Source organism: Artemia franciscana, chromosome 4, assembly GCF_032884065.1.
Source record: "Artemia franciscana chromosome 4, ASM3288406v1, whole genome shotgun sequence".
Taxonomy (NCBI): Eukaryota; Metazoa; Arthropoda; class Branchiopoda; order Anostraca; family Artemiidae; genus Artemia; species Artemia franciscana.
Window position 1 is genome coordinate 46370213 of NC_088866.1, and position 21209 is coordinate 46391421.

Genomic DNA, 21209 nt, shown 5'->3' on the forward strand with positions numbered 1-21209 from the left:
AGAAAAAAATCAGAAAAAACTGACATCTAATCAAAGTATAAATGAATTTGATAAGCGTTCAGTGCGTACAATTGGTGGTTTTAAGCATTCTCTGGTTTTTGATCTTCTATTCACCTTTGCTGTTATGAGGGGGGGGGGTTAAATGTTTCTATGTTTATCACTGCTTTGATGAAATTAGCCAAATTTGCAGATCAAACTAAATCAACATTTACTGCTGGTCGCACATAATTACTTTGACACCCTGACCGTATGACTGCCCAAAAATTTCACTTTTACTGTTAAAAAAGCAAAAAAAAGTTTTCTGGGTCTTTTTTGGTGCATTGGGAGATAAAATTATTTCATTATGTTTATGTCAAAACCAAATATTTTTTATGATTCAGTTATATTTTCAGTGTTTTTTCTTTCTAGTGCAATTTATTTATTTGAAAAGTATATTTAATGATTAGGCGTATTTTTTTTCCAATTTCCTTTAAATTCCAGGTGAAGGCATATCGAGATTACGTTAATTCAGGTAAAAGTGTCGACCTATTGACTGAAGAAGACAAATTCCTATTCCAGTTGACTAAAGTAGACAGGCTTGCAACGAAACTAAATGTTATGAACTACATCGCAAATTTTTATGACAATGTCCACCTCATTCAGCCGGTAAGTAATTTAACTCATTATACACATTCCTTTTTCCTGTCTTTTATTTAATTTTAATTTTATTTAATTTTTATATTAAAATTTTAATTTTAATTTCAATTTAATTTTGTATTTAATTTTATATTGTTTTAATTTTATTTTTAATTGTATTTAATTTTAATATTGCATTTATTTGTATGTTTGTTATTAGTTTGTCATAAATTGAAGTGACTAAACAACTGATATTTTAATGTCTCTGCTTGTGGCAGTTGTCTTAACATATCATCTCACAATAGGCTGCGTAATAGTCAACTATAGAACGCAGAAGTTATTTTAAAGATTCCTATTCGCAGATAATTCTTTCCTGCTTCCTTTAGGCAAAAATAATCTTTTTTTTTAGTTGGGGTCTGGGGGGCTCAGGCCATGTAAAATAGACTTGCAATTCAGTTGAATGTTATGAACTACACTTCGAATTTTCATGGCTATGGTCAGCTTCTTCAGGCAGTTAGTAACTCGGATCATTGAATTTATTTAATTTTTAATTTATGATTGCATTAATTTGAATTGTACTTTTATGTACTTATTAACCAAATATTTAGTTGTTTTCATTTTCATTTTGATTGTGCATTTTTTTTTTTCAGTTTTGATTCATATACAAACTGAACATCAGTCTTGTAACGTATTTACCTGTAACAATTCCCTCGAAGCGTATTCGAAGCGTAACAACAGCCTAACATGAGTTAGGCTTTTCGTCTGTTGGGATTTAAATAGAAAATTTCGAGTGGGATCGCAAATAAAGTTTCTTCTCAAAAATTTGGTCATTGACTTATAATTTATTCATTGGTTCACTCACAAGCTTTACGTATATGGCAGAGGATAGACATATGGTATAAAACCGTAGATGCAAGGTAATTAAGACGCAACCGCCAAGTGAGTTTTAAAGATTGAGCTGTTCTTATAAATAAATGATAAAACTACTGCTAAAAAGTCATTGCTACATCAAACCGCTTGAGCCCAACACAGGTGCGTACGCTCCTCATCCCCCCAATCTGTTCAAATGCTCACTTTAAACTAACTCCCATGAAGTTCCCATTTTCTCATAATCTTTTTTCATTACCTCTTACCACGCTATTCAGGGAGGTCAGGTAGGTTTGTCCTTTACTCAGATGTAATTTTATCTGCAGCTCTGTTTGCAATCTCGGCTCTGATTAGACAATGTCGTCGAAGGTCCAATCCGATGCTACGCTATAATTATCAGGGATGAACAATTGAATTGAATTCAATTTATTTATAACCCGTTATAATACACATGAAAAACGGAGTATAATGTGAATAAAAAAGAAGAGGAAAAAGAAAATGACCTAAAAAACTAAACAACACTTCATCTTACTTAAAAACAATTAAAACATACAAAAGCAAAAGCAAAACATTCATTGAATCAAAATAGCGCTCCATGGGTGCCGACCAATTCTACTATTATAAGCTTCTATGCTTTTTCTGATAGGACCATTCGGGTCTACGATGCCGTATCTTTTAATGACCCATGAGTTGCTTGACCATGGTAGAAGGGCAAGCTGGTATTTGGCATACCGGAAATAGATTCACCGAAGCTTCTTCGTCTCAGTTATCGTAAAAGTTCGCCAAAAACTACCAAATCTCTACACAGAGGGGAAAGGCTAGGTGTGAGATCCCTTCGAAGATTATTATAAATCTCCTCCGAGGCAAATTGATAAATCGGCCTGTGAACTTTATTTGCTCCCCCCTAAAATAGGTAATCAGCTTATAGAAAGAACCTTTTGCTCACAGTTGGGTTTCCTGATCGAAAGAAATCGTAATACGAACCTAATGCTTCGTGTTATCTTTTAAGGATCTCATTTCAGATCAATTCCAGTGCTATTGTCAGAAAAGGAATGCCCTTTTGAAAGGAAAGTTTTTTACAACATAGGGCTAATTAGTGTTGACATTTACCGTAAAGAAGGGAATAGGAAACTTTTAAGCCTTTCATGTGTATTAATCGAGGAGTTGCCCACTTTCAAAACTATGTACTCCGCTTAGTAGGTGTCACTCATGGTAGAAATGTGGTGCACGTAGCAGAACAAGTGGCGGTCTCAGATGTACACCAATTGGTAGAGCTCATAAGTGGTGTGACGGAAGATTTTTTGTGAATTTTTCAAAGGATCAAAGTGACGGATTTTTTTTTAGGTTTTCACATAGAAAAAATTTGGATTTTTATAGGGTGGTGGGAGGGTAGCGTACGTCTTTTTCAAAAAGTTCGTTTGTAGCCATAAATATACAAGTCTTGTGCATTTTAATGTTTCTTTTCTTTTTTCGCGAGGTCATTGGAAGATCATTGGAAGAGTATTAGAGGAATCTATTCTCTATTTTTGATGGAACATTCAAAACTTCGACTTATAGTAAAAAACAACTCACCTACAAAATCAAGCAGCTAATATCCGATTACGATCAACCTTTTTGACTCATCACCAACTAACTTTCATTCAGCCTCTTTCTTGGTACATATACTAGTAAATAAATCTGTTTGGATAAGGTCACAGAAGGTGGGATGAGACCTATTTTGAGGAAATCGGTCTGAATGGCAACTATTCCTGGGAGAGCTAAAAAATTTTAGCCTAATTTTTTTTCAACTCCCCTAGAAATTGCGGACTTAACTAAAAGTACCTCTCACTCCTGATCATTACACGAAATGCCTATTTTGAAAAACATTTAGTCAAATGCTCTTATTTGTATGCTCATTTCTGAATATGATACATGTATAAGTAAAAAATAACCTAAAATAAACTAAAAATAAGCTTTCATTAGTACATTCACTTTACTTTATTAAGGTACTTTTCTTTAGTTTTGTCCCCGCCTCGTCTCCCTGTGTCAAGACTGTAGGAGAAAAAAAATTTGCATGCTGACCAATGGTTTACGTAGCGCTGGTACTGATTCCTCGATTTTCCGCCTTTGGCCTTGGGTGCAATGTGTGGTTGGGGGCAAATAAGAGAAATGCTTAGGAAAGTGTCTCGCAGCAATAGATTGGAGGAGGAAACACCTAGGAAAGACTACTTCAAAACAGCTTTTTTGGCGCAGCATATTCATCTGAAACCATCTACCCTATCCTATCAAAGCCATCTGTTACTCTCTTCAAGTGGAAAGCTCAAGAGGTTAAAACTTAGTAATTGAACCGGGTAGAAACTTTTGGGTCATTGGGCACAATGGTCGGACCGTATTTTACAAGAAAAAGGGTATCGGAGAATATTGCCCAATCTTTCAAAAATAGACATAGCTTTTAGTTGCACTATTTATTAGAATATAAATATAACAAGTTATTTACAATATATCACAGGTGAATAAAGACTCTAATAATTGTTAGATGGGAAGCTTGGGTAAGATTCTACGCCATATTTTAAATAACCCTGACATGAATATATGGAAATGAAATTATACAATATAAATATATTTAACAATATTATCTAAAATCTTTTATTTATTTATATTATGAATAATATTATTAAGAAGAACACTTTGTGTAATTTTTTTGTCATGACCCAAAGTGGCATTTGCTGCAATAAATATCTTTCTAGAGAGGAATAGGAATAATAACTATGAGCTATAGTTATATAAGCTATAGCTATAATAATAAGCTATAAGCTATAGAGAGGAATAGCTATAAGAGGAATAGGGAGCGGCGGATCCTGATTATCGTATGTAAAACCAAACAAATAATTCACCAAAATAAAAAATCTGTGTACAGGTGAATAATTTTTTATTTATTAACTCTATATACGTGAGACAAGCAATAACAAATACTCAGACATTGACAACTAGTTGGATTGATGAAAACAACTGATTGTGTATCACAAACTGAATTCTTATCCTTTGTTTGTTTTTTGGAGTTAATTTGCTTACGAATACAAAAGATTTTGCAAAATTCATTCCGGCTCTCTTTGCATAAGAATATAATAATCAAAAATAATAATCATTTGATTTTTAGCATCATCGTTTGATTTTTGATTTTAGCTTCGAAGTTTTATGTACTTGTATGAGTAAATGTATGTTTAACAATAATCTGTAAAAGCTGATTTCCCACTGCCTTTGGCTATAATGAAGAAAAGGCTAAGATGTCAATTAGTATTGTTATTACAATTATTATTGGGTTATATATTACTTACAACTTTTATACTTAACCTATCTTTTACTGTAGCACTATTTTTATAATAGTCCGTTAATAGTCCATGGCCCTATGTAGCCCTAGCTCTATTTATAACCCTGGAATTCAACTGGTACTGGCCCTAGAAATTCATTCAAATGACCTTTTTAACTATTATTCTGTTATATTTTACTATTATTACTTAGTAATCATCACATTATCACCGGTGGCCAACATAGCAGCGCAAAGCTGCGTCAGTTTCTTGATTATATTTATTTTAACGGTCGCCAATCATTGAGCCCCTTTTGCAAAATTTAGCAAATAAAATATAGGGGAAAGATATATTATTTGAACCCCTTTTGACAGTCAGACTTAGGCCATAGTGCCCAAAATTTTCAGACACAGCTATATCTACTTAGTTATCATGAATAGGCCGTCAAAAATTGCGACATCCATCTAGGGCCTAGCAGGAAGTAGACCCTTGATGAGAGGAAAGCAAGAGTGAAATTCCAAAACGGCGGGAGGAGGGAAGAGGAGCGTGACCAGCTCTCTGTTGTCTTGGCGCTCCTATAAGTTGTGAATAGAGTAGTTGCAGTCAAGACCAGAATATTTCCATTCTCTACTACCCTTCATTAGTTTATTGTGTAATAGAATTTGTAAGAGAATTAAATATTCTTCTGCTATTTAAATTTTAGACGTTCATGGGGTATGTTTTGGACTTTAAAGGAAGATCATATTTTATTTATTCCCCCCTTTATATTTTTTGCTCCATTTCCGCCCTCATTTTATCTTGAAAGGATAAGATTCTTCCCAGATACTTTATGTAGAAGGAGAAACTTGAAAACGGGATCCTTTGATGGGATATTGCAAGTTCGAATGACTTTTTTAAGAGCAAAGCCCGTCCCATGCTGTTATTTGCCCCTGGACACCTCATAACTCCCTTGGTAAAGGATTAGAGTTCTAAAATCAACATTTTACATAGAATGGTAACAAAATCACCAAAATGTGCCGTAAGGGAAGATGAGAACAGAGCCAGCACAAAGGGCAATGGTTTCCAATTGTTCAGTTCACCAATTCTTGAAAAATACATTTTATTAGAACAGTATTTCTTGTGGCACCTTTTTTAAACCGGAATTTGCAAGGGATTTCAATATGGATGAATGGTTTGGAAGAATAGGAAAACCAATAGGAAAGGATAGGATTTGGAAACGGTTATAGGATAAGATTTAGGATTTTGGAAAAGATTTGGAAAGAATAGGAAAACCAAGAATAGGAATAGGAAAACCGTCTGCAAACCAATATTACAATTTTGAATGCAACAATGATGACAGTGGTCAAATATGGCTCTGAAGCATGGGTGCTCCGAAAAGCGGATGAAAATTTGCTAGATGTTTTCCAAAGAAATTGCCTACGGATTGCTCTGGGTACCCGGCTGACTGACCGTATTTCAAACAGTAGGCTGTACAAAAGATGTGGTTAAATCCCGTTTTCTAGGCCTATAATGAAAAAAAGGTTGAGATGACTAGGCATCGTTCTGCGGATGAAGGATGACAGGTTGCTGAAGCTTGTCTTCTTTTGGTGAACCGTCTAGGGCTAAACAGAAAGCAGGTCGTCCTCGTCTGGGGTGAGAGGATGTCATAAATAAGGATTTAAAGGAAATGGGAACTTCCTGGGAGGGTGTATAGAGGGAGGCCTTGAGTAGATTGGGTTGAAGGAGGAGTGTGCGTAGCTGTGTTGTCCTCAGGCGGCTTGCTGGTGCGGTGAGATATTAGTAGTAGTAATAGCTATATTGACTATGTAACTGCCTAAAAATTATTTTGGAAATAAGTACACTAATAATTACTAAACAACTTTTATTTCAGCTGATAAAATTTAAACGATCTCTTCTATTTCTTTGCCAGTAGGAAAACATTTCATGTGTAATTATTGCCCGTTTGTGTCCATCCCTTTTACAATCTAACTTTCTATTCAATCCCAATAGTCCCACCTACTCGTGACTTCTATATAGAGTTCTATTGATAAAAGACAGATCTTGAGTAATCCCTTAAATGTTTCCTGATAGTTTTCCTGGTGTAAGAAGAACCGGGAATAGTAAAATAGGAACTTGAAAGTGGAACATAATTTAGTAATCAGATGTATTTCAATTTGGTTTTGGGATTGATTTAGTTGGTAAATCAAGAAGGAAAGAAGGAGAGGTGATTTTAGTCCAAATTTTATGTCAAACAACACCCTTTTTGGTCTTCTTGCGCCCTTCAAGGCTCTTATGACTTGATGGTATTTAAAGTAACTTGTGAAGTAGCACTGCATGACCGGAGAGAGAAGCTGTTTCTTCTGCCAGAGAGTAAACTATAAATGGGATCAGGTTTCAGTGCAGGATCTTCTGAGTCAACAACTATCATCAAGTGTGAGGTTGCCACGGAGTGGCAACCTTTAAGGTTTCTTGCACAGCTGAGAGGCACTTGGGTTGTAAACTAGAATATAACAGCTGAATTCACGATGGCTGTCACAAGTCCTAAAATTGTTAAAATCTTACTAACTTGTATCCTTCCAATTTGGTTTAAAATGATAGAAGTCAATTTAATTTCAGAGAACAACATAGTTATATGGATATTGATATTTTTTTTCGTATTTTAGCAAATTCAAACTATTCATGCTGCATCGCGTTCGATTCATCAGTCAAAGAAACTAAAACGCTTGCTGGAAATTGTTTTGGCTTTTGGCAATTACATGAACAGTGCCAGGAGGGGGCCAGCATATGGATTTAAGTTGCAGTCCCTTGATGCCCTGACTGACACTAAAACAGCTGACAAGAAGCTGTCTCTCTTACATTACATTGCCGAAACAGTCGGGGCCAAGTTTCCAGAAGTTACCGGATTCGATGCTGAGCTGCGTTTTCTAGAAAAGGCTGCTGGAAGTAGGAACCTTTTTCTTATATCTATCTAAATTCAATGATAGCTTTTTTACATGGTGATTTTTTAGATTTACCTTTAGAAATAGGCTGCTTCAACATGATGAAATCTGTCTTGTAAAAATGTTTTGATCTTGCTTTAAACACACTATAAATGTACTATGATTTTCCTTGGCTTCAGATACTAGAATGCTCTCATTGCTTTACACAAAAAAAATTATCTTTGAACCAAAAATGAAAAAAATATATAAAAACTAATATGTCATATATAAATTCGTATTAAATATATCAGTATATCTATATAAATTCAATGATAGCTTTTTTACATGGTGATTTTTTAGATTTACCTTTAGAAATAGGCTGAATCAACATGATGAAATCTGTCTTGCAAAAATGTTTTGATCTTGCTTTAAACACACTATAAATGTACTATGATTTTCCTTGGCTTCAGATACTAGAATGTTCTCATTGCTTTACAGAAAAAAAATTATCTTTGAACCAAAAATGAAAAAAAATATTTAAAGACTAATATGTCATATATAAATTCGTATTAAATATATCAGCGTTACTACAGTTATTAGTGAATAGATGTTTCGAAATGCTTTCTGTTCAAAATCCCTCATTTCTGTGAAAATCGTTCTTGTTTTTGTATCCCTACTAAACAAAATTGGACGGGAAACAAATTGGCAAAATCACACTAGTTTGCGAAATGTAGAAGCAATACCATCTACATTACCTAGGGATCAACCTAAAGATAGTAATATAAAACTTTATTTTTGTTTGTTTGTATTAATGTTTTTAATCTCTGCTTTACATTGGACCGAAGAAGGAAGCCTTGTTTTCATCAAGAGGTACTAAAGTTGGAAATTAATATGCCATACTTGAGTCATTGGTCAATATGAAACCACTATTGAAATAATTTTTTGGCTGATGAAAGCCAAGAAGCGCTTTGTTTGTTTCTTTGTCTGTTTTTTTTTTTTTCTATGCACTCTCAAAGCAACGAACCATTTGAAATTATAGGGAACTGGGGAGGGGTTGATTGCTCTTGCAATATAGTGGTTGTTGTTTATAAAAGCTCCATTTACAAGGTTTAATTGCGGAGTGGTTGGCACGTATTTCACATGCTGGTTGCATCCCGATTGAACCGTTTCTTTGGTTTTGTTAATATTTTGCTTTTGTGCCAGGAAACAGTGGGAAGTGCAGAAGATGGCTGAGATGGAGGTGGTGGGGAGGCTTTTGGTGATGAAGATGTGATGAAGATCAGGAAGCTTTAAAAGTTAATGATGCAATGCCATAAGCTCAGGGTTGCTCCTTACTACAGTTCTTTACCACGAACTGTTTGACATTTTAATCATATAAAAAAAAACTCAAAATAAGAAATTTGACAAATTACGTCAAAAATAAATAAATAAAATGATGTGTTAAAATTTATCTTTGTTCAGAAAGAGGAAATACGAGGAAAAAGAGGGCTACGGGGGTTTGAACCCCCCCCCCCACTGAAATTGCTGCGACTCATAAAAACGGTACAGAAATGCACATAAGCAAATTTTTAATGCGTTATTAATTTTTTTTTCGTACCCCTGCCCCCCCCCCCCCGAACAGAAATCCTAGATACTCCCTTGTCTCAAAAATAGTTGTCAACTTTTTTTCAACTGCCAGAAAAATCAAACAGTTCGTGGTAACGAACTGTAGTAAGGAGCGACCCGGCTCAATAGTAACCAAAACTCTAAAATATGGAGTTTTAATACCAATGGCTACATCAAAAGAATCGCATTTTCATGCTGATTTTAAATATATAAGTTTCATTAAGTATAGTCTTACCCATCAAAAGTTACGAGCCTGAGAAAATTTGCGTTATTTTAGAAAATAGGGGGAAACACCCCCTAAAAGTCATACGATCTTAACGAAAATCACACCATCAGATTCAGTGTATCAGAGAACCCTGTTGTACGAAAATGTGGAATTTTGTATTTTTTGCCGGAAGGCAGATCACGGATGCGTGTTTATTTGTTTGTTTGTTTTTTGTTTTTTTTGTTTGTTTTTTTTTCTCCAGGGGTGATCGTATCGACCCAGTGGTCCTAGAATCTTGCGAGAGGGCTCATTCTAACGGAAATGAAAAGTTCTAGTGCCCTTTTTAAGTGACCAAAAAAATTGGAGGGCACCTAGGCCCCCTCCCACGCTAATTATTTTCCCAAAGTCAACGGATCAAAATTCTGAGATAGCCATTTTATTCAGTGTAGTCAAAAAACCCTATAACTATGTCTTTGGGGACGACTTACTCCCCCACAGTCCCCGTGGGGAGGGGCTACAAGTTACAAACTTTAACCAGTGCTTGCATATAGTAATGGTTATTGGGAAGTGTACAGACGTTTTCAGGGGGATTTTTTGGTTGGGGGATGGGTTGACAAGAGGGGGATATGTTGGGGGAACTTTCCATCGAGGAATTTGTGATGAGGGAAGAAAATTTCCATGAAGGGAGCGCAGGATTTTCTAGCATTATTTAAAAAAACAAAGAAAAAATAAATATGTGAAGTTTTTTCAACTGGAAGTAAGGAGCAGCATTAAAGCTTAAAACGAACAGAAATTATTACGCATATGAGGGGCTCACCTCCTCCTAATACCCCGTTCTTTACGCTAAATTATTTTTAGTGATTTCAACTATTTATTCTACGGCTTTTGTGATTCAGGGGTCATTCTTAATGAATTGGGACAAAATTTAATCTTTAGTGTAAAGAGCGATGTTTTGACGAGGGGGTGAACCCCTCATATATGTAATAAAAACATGAGATTACAAAAGTGCGTTACGTAAGCTAATTTATAAAGTACGTTTATCTTTTACTAATAAAAACATTCTTAAAAATTAAAAGTTGTAGTTGCCTTTTTAAGTAACCAAAAAATCGCAGGGCAACTAGGCTTCCTCCACCGTTCCCTTTTTTCTCAAAATCATTCGATCAAAACTATGAGAAAGCCATTTAGCCAAAAAAAAAACTTGCAAATTTCGTGTTAATTATTCCTCTGCGGAGAGCCAAAATCAAAACATGTATTGATTAAAAAACGTTCAGAAATTAAATAAAAAAACAAGTGTTTTTAGCTGAAAGGAAGGAGCGACATTAAAACTTAAAACGAACAGAAATTACTCCGTATATGAGAGGGGCTGCTTCCTCATCAACGCCCCGCTCTTTATGCTATAGTTTTTTACTGTTTTAAAAAGCAGAGTTGAGAGAAAGAGTCAAAATTTAGCGTAAAGAGCGGGGAGTTGATGAGGAAGTAGCCCCTTTCATATACGAAGTAATTTCTGTTCGTTTTAAGTTTTAATGTCGCTCCTTACTTTCAGCTAAAAACACTTGTTTTTTTATTTAATAACCAAAAGGAGAGTCATTGACTGATAAAGTCTAGCTAATATATTTTTCCTAATACAGCCACGCAAACGAAAGAGAGAACCAGTATTCATATACAGTAGAAATTTGATTATTTGGACTAACGGTTGTTGATATGCATCAACTATTACTACTAACAACTTGATGCAGAACCAGGCCAACACAGCTACGCACGTTCTACTTCCATCCCAATCTGTTCAAATCCTCCCTCTTTACAACCTCCCAAGAAGTTCCCGCACTTAAATCTTTCCTTGCGATATCCTCGAGATCATTGAATGTGTGAGAAAGGTAACTAAATCTAGTAACTGAATAAAAAAAAAGTAACCAATTGTTAGCTAAACTAACATAGTAACAAAACGTGTACAGAAGATTTTGACGGGTCGTGGGCGAGTAGTACGATTGAGACATGTCCGTGCAACCGTAGATTTGAATTGAAAATTGAGTTAGTCAGGGTTGGTCGTCCAGATAATCATGAAACCGGGTAACTGAGGGCTGGGTAATTGAGTTTCTGCTGTATTTCTTTTTTTAGGTTCTTCTATTTTTTAAATTAATTTCATTATGAAGTCATAATCTTGTTGTATGATTTGATTTTACTGTTAGTGTTTTTCTTTTTGGCTGCTAATTTTGCAGTTATACATATATAATTTCTTAGACCACAAAGCTTTTCCATTTACGAAAAATTAAGCAAAGAGAAAACGAGTTTTAATTTCGACAAAGCAGTTAACAAAAAATAAAATGTAGAAACAAAACTAAACTTTAACTAAAAAATAAAAATAATCGGAATATTTCAGCCCCACGTCCGGGAGCCTTTCTCAAAAAAAAGAGAAAAAAATACACACGACAAAAAAGAAGAAAAAATAATGTTTTTTAAAAACATAACACGAAAAACCCACAACAACTAAACACGCACACAAAAAAAAAACAAACAATAAACAATGAATAAATAAGAACAGCCCACATTATAAGCAAAACTCCCCACACTGATGGTAATAATTTAAGACAACACCAAAGCAAATGTTTATTATGAAACCATTGGTTCATTTTCTCTGCAACAATCGGTTTATAAATGGGAATCTATTAGGAGTGAAAATTATATTTACTTTAAAAAAACAAAAGAAGGTCACCCAACCCCAGGTCCACCACCCCTAAAGAAATTTTACAGGTTAATGAAACTAACGTTGAGAAACGTGGAGAAATATTCGGATTATTTTAACTTTTTAGTTAAAGTGTAGTTTTGTTTTTATATTTTATTTTGTGTTCACTGCTTTGTCAAAATTAAAACTCGTTTTCTTTTTGCTTAATTTTTTGCAGTTATACATGTTTGGTTTTTGTTTATTTGTTGTTGTTTTTGCCACTTTTTTATTGTTTTATGGTTTACTTGGCAAGATTAAAAGAACAAAAACAAAATTTTTTATTTGTAAAAGAGAAATAATAAAAAAAAACAATATACTAATGGTAAAAAAGGCAAAAAAATGATAGTAAACTTGATTTAAATCGCGTCCGTCCTTGAAGGTCGTTTTGGGGTCTCTTTCTTCATCCTGGCTTGGATATGCCCTCTCTGTGTCTTTCAGTCTTTGCTGTGAAGAGCGAATTTTTCCTTCCACCTCGTTGGGGGGCAATCACGAGGGTGAGAACCGTGACTTTGGCCTTTGAAGATAATTTATGGGAGACAGGATTTACTCATTCGTTGGACGTAACCGCGCCACTAAAGTTGCTGGGGCTGGATTATGGCGAGGATTGTTTGTTAGATTTTAAGGCACTCAAAGACTTCGACGCTTAGATTTGATCAAATTGGGTGATCTCGCCAAAGGAGCGGAGACATTTAGTCTCAAAGGGTTAACTCTGGTCATCCAACTTCACTGTCCATTTTTCACATGGGTAGATTGTGATGAGAATAATCAAATATCGAAAAGACACATTTCATATTTATAAATCTACCATTAGTATCATAGTTTCAAAAACAGGAACAAGAGTAAATCCGTGTTTTTCACGTTTTATTTATTTATTTATTATTCTTTTATGACCAGGGATTAATTAAAAAAAAATTTCTACTGGAAGTAAAGAGCGAAGTTTAACCTTGAAACGAGCAAAGATTATTGCTTTATGTCCTAGCAAGTAATTGGAGCATTTCTAACTCGTTGTATATGTGAACTTTTAGTAAGGAAGACAAGTTAACTAGAAGTTATTTTGCCCTATCATCTCAGAGGCTAGAAAACAAGTTTCTTTACGGAAAAGTTAGGCTTTTAGAGGTTGTCATAATCTTAGACCTAGGGATTCGCGACGCTCCTACGGTTCAAAAATCTGTAGGGATTACTTCTGCTTAGAGTGAGAAACCTAGATCTAGGAAAAATACGGTCCTGGAAAGTCCTGCAGTCTTAATCATCTTTTAAGGTCTATTCTCTTCATGGAACTTTTCATTCGATAAAAAGATACTTTATAATTTTACGAGTGTCGCTGTCCGCTATGAGTTTTTTCCTCGGCGAGTGACATACTAGCTCGTCAGGGATCATTTACCATGTCATGTTGCTGTGTGAGTGTTGTATGTTGTATTTCATGACGTAGTTACCCATACCAGCTGATTGGAGTGGAGGTGGGCTGAATTTTACATTTGAAACTTATCAGAGAGACCCTTCCCCAAAAAAACTTGTGGTCAATAAATGGTTCTTTTCACATACTTTTGCCCCTTTTTCCTCCCCCAGGAAAAAATCCACTACTTGTATATCACCTTTTAATAACTGAAAGTCTCTTCACTTCATACAACATCTCATCCAACAAAATGCATTTGTATCATTTCACGAGTGTCGCTACTAAGATTGATTGCCCTTCGTTGTTCTTTTTCTAGCAATTTTCATGCTCTTAAAAATCTCTTATTAGAAGTCTTAATGACTTCCCTAGTGGCCATAAGGGCTAATCAGTACCTTTTTACAGTATCCTTGGAGAATTTGGGGACAGACGTACACGAACTTGATAAGGGGATGGAACTAGCTAAGAAAGAACTTGAATTTAGGAAGGAGCTAAGAGATGAAAAACATCATATTGTTCTCAAGGTAAGTTCTTGAAAATATCGCTTTCTTGGAAAGGGCTTTAATTTAGAAAGAACATCTAAAGAAATTTAGAATTCGAGGTAAATTTAATGACGAAGACAGTATGTACAAATATAACATCTTTCAACAACCATCTGGAAAACCCAATGAGTTTTTCCATCCTCACAACTTGTTATATATTCAAAACTTTACTTAAAAATTCTAAATCATTATTGACTTCCCAGAAGGTAACGTTTTAGAAAACAAAAATATAATTTTGGAAGGAACTGAGAGACTACGATCCGAGAGTGAAATCGTCCTATTGCCCGAAACCTCATTACGAGAAAAGTTCAATTAAAGACTTTGAATTATGGGCTCGGAACGTACCATAGTTCAGTTAATAAAACAGTGCGGAAGTATGTAGTTCGAAAGGGCCCCACACAGAACATGCATACTCCAAGACTGGCCACACATAGCAAAGGTAGGCGCGGAAGAGGCTTCTGATATAGCAACCGAAACGACACATTTTAGACAGTGTTTGAAGGGGAGTGTTACCCTTTCTAATTACACTGTTAACATGTGCGGCAAAAGAAAATTGTTTGGAGAAAATGACTCCCAGTATTTTAACTTTAGACACAACAGAAAAGGAGACTTCATGGTTCGGGGGGGGGGGGGTTAAAGTCTCTTTAAGGGGTTCAGCCAGACTATTTTTGACTTGGTAGCATGAATGGTTAGATTGGATTCGTTACACTGGAAATTTAGCTGATCGAAAATAAACATAGCTACAGGAGTATTACGTTCAAGCAGATAAGCAAGCATGAGAGATGAGTCATCCACAAATTTATAGCTGTCTTCATGCTCGCTCAGGATGTAGTTAATCATAGCGAGAAACTTTATGCCTGTAAAATTGGTGCCTTGTGGGGCCCCGCAGGTTATATCACTCCAGTCGGAGTCGATGTCTTCTTCGTGGCGGGTGAATAACATCTGATGTCGTTCAGACGGAAAATCCAGTACAATTGTTAGAGTTTGACGCTTGGCTCCCATTCGCTTCCATTTGGCTCTCATTCGCCGTTTATGATGGTGAAAATAGGCGAGATACGATAACTTGACTATTAGGATAGTTTCTTTCTTTCTTTCCTCTATAGTTCTTCTTATTAACTTCTTTCTTTTTCTAAAGTTAGATCCTTTGCAGTTTCTTAAATAATTAAATAAGTTTCTTACAGTTTCTTTTAAATAAAGGTAATAAATAATACAGAATAAAGAATATTTAAAAAAATAATAAATTCAGTTGGGATAATGTTACTGTCGATCATCTGGATATATAAAGACTTTTCTTTCCTCTTCTCTTTTTTTTCTTTTCAGTTGCTTTCTTTCTCTACATTTCTTCTTAACAATAACTTTCTTGTCTCTAAGATTTTTTTTTGTTTACAATTTCTCAAACCATTCTTCTTTCCTTCCTTTAATAAATGATAAAAACCAATAAATAAAAAATGACGAATAATAAGTCTTAACTGGAATATTGTCGACTGTCATTTATTTGGATATATAAAGATTCTTCTTTTCTCTTCTCTATGTTGCTATTTTCTCTCTACAGTCCTTCTTGACAACAGCTTTCTTTTTTCTAAATTTTTCCTGTTAACAGTTTTGTAAATATATCTTCTTTTTTCTTTTAATTAATGATAAAATTATAAAAACCAATAAGAAATAACAAATGTATAACAAAGATGTTCTTCTATTAGCAAAATTCTAATTTATTGTTCTTAGTTCTAGAAAGAATATGTGGCATTAATGTTTTTTTTCCAAATTTAATTAATGTTGTTTTTAATTTCATAGCGATTTTTCTTAACTTTTGAATATTAAAAAAAGAATTAATATAGCTGATTTAAGTCCTACCTTTTCCATTATCCTTGTTTGATCCTTTAATTCCTCCCGGCTTTTCTATTTATTAACTTGTACCTTAGCAACAAATTAGGTAGCTTTAATGACTCAACAGCAAAGTTTCCCGTACACATGAGATCGATTTTTTAATTAATCCTTACACTCTATAGAATTCCCATCCCCCTTGAGATCCTTCAGTTAAGTTAAAACCGACCTATTGCCTAAGTACTTTCATTAAAAGTTTTAATTGGAAGCCACAATAGAACCAGCTCTTGATATTTTGGCTTCTGATCTTTAAGAAATGTTTCTACCTTGTAGATCAGGATGTTGTGGTGGAAATAGGCTTTATTGTCATGAAAAACAATTGTTAATTTGAGGGGAGACCAGATGCTTCAATTAAAACGCATGATGTTTGTTTGGTTGTATATTTTTTTGTGATTGTTTACGGGGGTATCACTTGCATGCATCAAATGAAATGATTCTAACGCTGATCGGTAAACCCTATCCCCCAGGATGAGTGAGTTAGAAACCTAACTCTGAGTTTGAGGGAGTTAGAAACCCCTCCTTATTTATCTGAAATTGAAAAGTTTAAGATTTGGGCATATAAAGACCTTAGATACCCGCACCCCTTTCATTTGTTTTTTAGATAATTATAGTGGTTAGGGGTAAATACCCCTCCTCATTATCTGAACTAATTTTCTTCGGAAGTTCGAAAATTTTCTTATAAAAACAAGGTACTTGTATGACACATTCTCTACCTAATATTCTTGTAATATGTTTCTCTGACGCTCAATCCTAATGGAATTTACCAAAGTAAGCTAAACATATAATACCTTGTAAACAAATTTAAGGCTTTAAAATTTTAACATGGGGGGGGGGGGGGTAAAGTATAGCGGGTCTGCATGCCTGTTGTGTTAAGTACAATAATTCTGCATATTATGTTGTAAGAATTGTTTCCTAAGTTCAGACAGTCCAATTACTTTACCTCCCCTTCCTATTGTGAAAATATATAGCCCGAATTGTATATTTTCCATCTTTCAGTGACTTCTCTTTGTTTTGTCTCACACTAAGCTATAAAAAAAAACAAAAAAAAAAAAACAAAAAAAAAAAACTATAATGTGTCAATAAATGAACAACTTTAACGGTAGGGGTTTTATCATAAAGTACCAAAAACGCTTTTTGAGAAGTAAGCTACCCCCATCTCTTTTTGAAAATACCAAACTCTCGTAAAAGTCGTTGTGTATTACTTGATAATGGTTAAGATTAAAATATTGCGGGATGAGGGAGCTAGAATTAAAAATATTTTAAATTATTAAAAAATATTATATTGGTGCAGTGATAAGAGGAGATCTATCCATTGATTAAGCTGTGACCAGAATTTTTTCTTTGGTATTACATTTCTTATTATTCTTCACTCGGTCATTTACTATTTGTATGCATTAAAGGAAACCTTTTAAATTCTTAACGGTTGAATTCTACCGCCATTATATATATATATATATATATATATATATATATATATATATATATATATATATATATATATATATATATATATATATATATATATATATATATATATATATATATATATATATCATGAAAAGAGAAATCACCAATGCAACAGCACAAACACATAAAAAAAAAAAGACAGAAGGAGAAAAGGAAGACTGCTTTCCTAAATTAGTGATTAATATAGACCAGCACTTGAATGAGGCCTTAACCCTACTCATCCATACAATCACATAGGTCAAACAGCATAGCCAAACACAATCAACCATAAAGAATAATCCATGGACAGGCAGTCATGTCGTCAATAAGTATAAGTCGTCATTTACCAAACAATAGAAAAAATAATAAAGAATTTTTAATAAAAATTTTTTTGGCTATTTTTAAAAAAAATCCGCTCTATTAGATACACAATTCAAAGGAAATGGCGCTGCATCATCATTTGTCGAACCTCCGAAATTAGTTAAAAATTTCTTTAAGTATTTCCAGATAATTCTTTTGATATTTATTTAAAAGTTCGTTATAATGAAAACTAAATTTTTTAAATTGCCAAGTTAATTTATTTGCAGAAAAACCGCTTGATATCAATTTTTGGCTTAAGATTTTACATCTATTTTTAAAATCAATATAATTACTACAAATCCTTGCATAACGAAGTAACTGTGAGAAAAACGCAGAATATGTGATATTTTTCACTTCTTTTAATTTATCAAAATGAAATAAAAAAAATAACGGTTATATGCATATTTGAATTGAAACTAAGTAATTATGTTTAATAAGATGTGGAGTGGGGATGGGGCAACTGTCATGTTTTACTGTTTTAAGAGATTGAAACAAAAATTTTTTAACGACGTAGTCTCAAGTTGTTATTTTTCTGAAATAAAAATTGTTTAATTTTAGTTAAATTTGGAAAGCTTTATAAGATTAAAAATGACATACTCTCACATTTTGATTTTTTTTTTTATAAAAAAAAACAAATGGTCTTTGATTTTGTTTTTCTAAAATGAAGTGGTAAACTGCAGTTACGTACTGTCATGGTATATTTATTTATTTTAAATAGACGATTTTTTAAAGGTGAATACAATCAGATATACAAATATAAATTGCTATATTAAACGAAGTAGGAGTATGTCAGTTTTTTTTTATGTCTTGATTTTTTTGGTATTTTCTTATGGGAGTTCCTTTTTTAGGGGGGTTGGAAACCTACGAGAATAATCTTTTCTATTTTCTCAAACATTTAAAGCTAAATCTCCCATAAAGCTATATCTTGAAATTTAGTCCCGGGCAATTCAAGTAAAAAATATTGAAAAAATTTCCAAGTTTAAATGGCATATAAGAATTTCCGGCATATAGGAACAATCTCAAACGATAAAACAATTCAATCTTCAAGCTGCAATTGAATACTGCACCCAAGGTCCAAAATTCCATTTGGGACATCATTATATCTACGCGCAAAATCTATTTTATTACTCTCTTTTCCTTTAGTTTCTGATTGGCTGAAGGAAATTGAAATATACTATCCATAACTAAGAGTTACAAACCCAAAACACACCTATCAATTTTCTTACTACTTCAAGAACTAAGAAAAAGAAACTCAAACTTAACTTCGCTATTATTAACTGAACAATACTTTGCTCGTGATTTAGTCGCTATAAAATTTGAACATTAGGGGGGGGGCGAGGGGTAAAGTATATCTTTGACATAGATAAACCCTGAGGTAAAACACACCTATCAATTTTCTTAATACTTCACGATTCGCTATTATTAACAGAACAATACTTTGCTTGTGATTTAGTCGCTTAGCGTACACGACCCTTCTAACTGTGCAACACCTTCTGTATCTCTTTCACTTCCTAAAGATATGTACCGAGTATTGATTTGGTATCTAGCATGGAAATTTTTTTTTAAAAAAAGAAAAAAGTATCCTTAAATCTCTCTTCAAAAGGAGCATTTATTTTGCAAAAAAAAAAAAAAAAAAAAAAAAAAAAGAAAAAAAGAATGTTTTTGAAATACTATATCAAATCACATCTATGTAAAAATGAGGTCTCTGAAATTGTTAGAAGTGTGTCCCATTTCTGAGACAAAAACTAATCCAACGAAAGGTATCAATAATTGATTTTTATCTACAATTTCATTTTTATGCGATTTATTTTTTAAGGGAATCACTTTTAAGTAAGTGATATGCTTGTGGTAATTATTTTTGTTTACCAGTAACTATGCTGTCCATCAATTTGTAAACAGTCCAGATAAGAAAGTAAACTCACATACTTGTTTGGTTTCCTTCTCTCTCGATAGAAAAACAGGATCTATTACGTCAAAAATGTAATGATTTTGTCATCAAATACCTTATCATTGCGTGTGCTTACAACTAGGGCTGACATTCGAACCAGAAGGTGAAAATATTGATTAAAAAAAAAAAAAAAAAAAAAAAAAAAAAAAAAAAAAAAAAAAAAAAAAAAAAAAAAAAACAGAGAGGCAAAGGGGGGCGTTAGAAGAGAAATCATTCAAATCAGCGAACACGTACAAAAAGAGAAAGTTTTGGACATTCTGTAAAATTAAAGAAATGCTATAAATATAAATTATGCTCTAAGATTAATTTGGTTTTATATTATACTAGCTGTTGGGGTGGCGCTTCGCGCCACCCCAACACCTAGTTGGTGGGGGCGCTTCGCCCCCCCCCCCCCCAAGCCCCCCCGTGCGCGTAAGTCGTTACGCGCCATTGTAGTTGTGTCCCTATGTCCCACCTGTGAATATAGATATATATATATATATATATATATATATATATATATGTTTTTAACTACGTAAAACTTGCGAATATACAACATTCTTTGCTGTCCCATTGTCTGTGCATATAAATAGATTGTTTACCGACTCTTGAAAATGCAACATATAATGGTCCATGGGAAAACAATCCGTATTCAGATCTATACCTCATGATTCTAATGATTGCCCTTGAGCTTTGTTGATGGTGATTGCTAATCTACCATTCCCTGTGTCGCCATCGTCATTTATATATCCCCTTGTGCCCCCCGGCATCCCCTTTGTTGTCATTTATATCCCCCTGTGCCCCCCGGCGTCCCCGTTGTAGTTGTGTCCCTGTGTCCCGGTCGTCATTTATATTCCCTGTGTCCCGGTCGTCATTTGTATCCCGGTGTCCCGGTCTGTATATACATTCGTTTTTTAGTTTTGTTTTTCTCCTTTATTTTTTTCCTTTTTTATTTTTTTTCTTTTTTAGTTTATTTAGATTTTTAGATTTTTTAGTTTTTTTATTAGTTTTTTTTTTTTTTATTTTTAGTTTTTTTGTAGTTTTTACCTTTTTTTTAGTTTTTTTAGTTTTTTTAGTTTTTTTTTACTTATATCCTGGTCGTCATTTATACTCCCTGTGTCCCGGTCGTCATTTGTGTCCCGGTGCTTTGTTGATTGCTAATCGAACATTCCTTTTGTCCCGGTCGCTTTCTCTTTGAGTGTCGTCATGTCGTATTCCCTATGTGCCGGTGTCCCGGTCGTCATTTGTGTCCCGATGTCCCGGTCTGTAATTTCGTCAGTTGAAAACTTATGATGAAATAAATTTTTAATTTTTTCCCTTTTTTTGTTTTTAGTTTTTTTTTTATTGGTTTTTACCTTTTTTTAGGTTTTTTAGTTTTTTTCTTTTTTCTTTCTAGTTTTTTTTGAAGTTTTTATCTTTTTAGTTTTTTTATTTTTATTTATATTTTTTTAGTTTTCTTTTTCTCCTTTAT

The 21209-nt window shown here is 33.7% G+C and overlaps 1 protein-coding gene across 3 annotated transcripts in view; it reads left to right on the forward strand.

The window, feature by feature from the left end:
* The window catches only part of LOC136026503 (formin-like protein), a 132580-nt gene that overhangs the window by 104743 nt on the left and 6628 nt on the right, over positions 1-21209 (forward strand). For all 3 annotated transcript variants that reach the window (XM_065703130.1, XM_065703131.1, XM_065703132.1), the window contains 3 exons: positions 481-645; positions 7409-7688; positions 13988-14106. In XM_065703130.1, coding sequence (XP_065559202.1) covers positions 481-645; positions 7409-7688; positions 13988-14106 — 564 coding nt within the window. The remainder of the gene's footprint in view (positions 1-480; positions 646-7408; positions 7689-13987; positions 14107-21209) is intronic.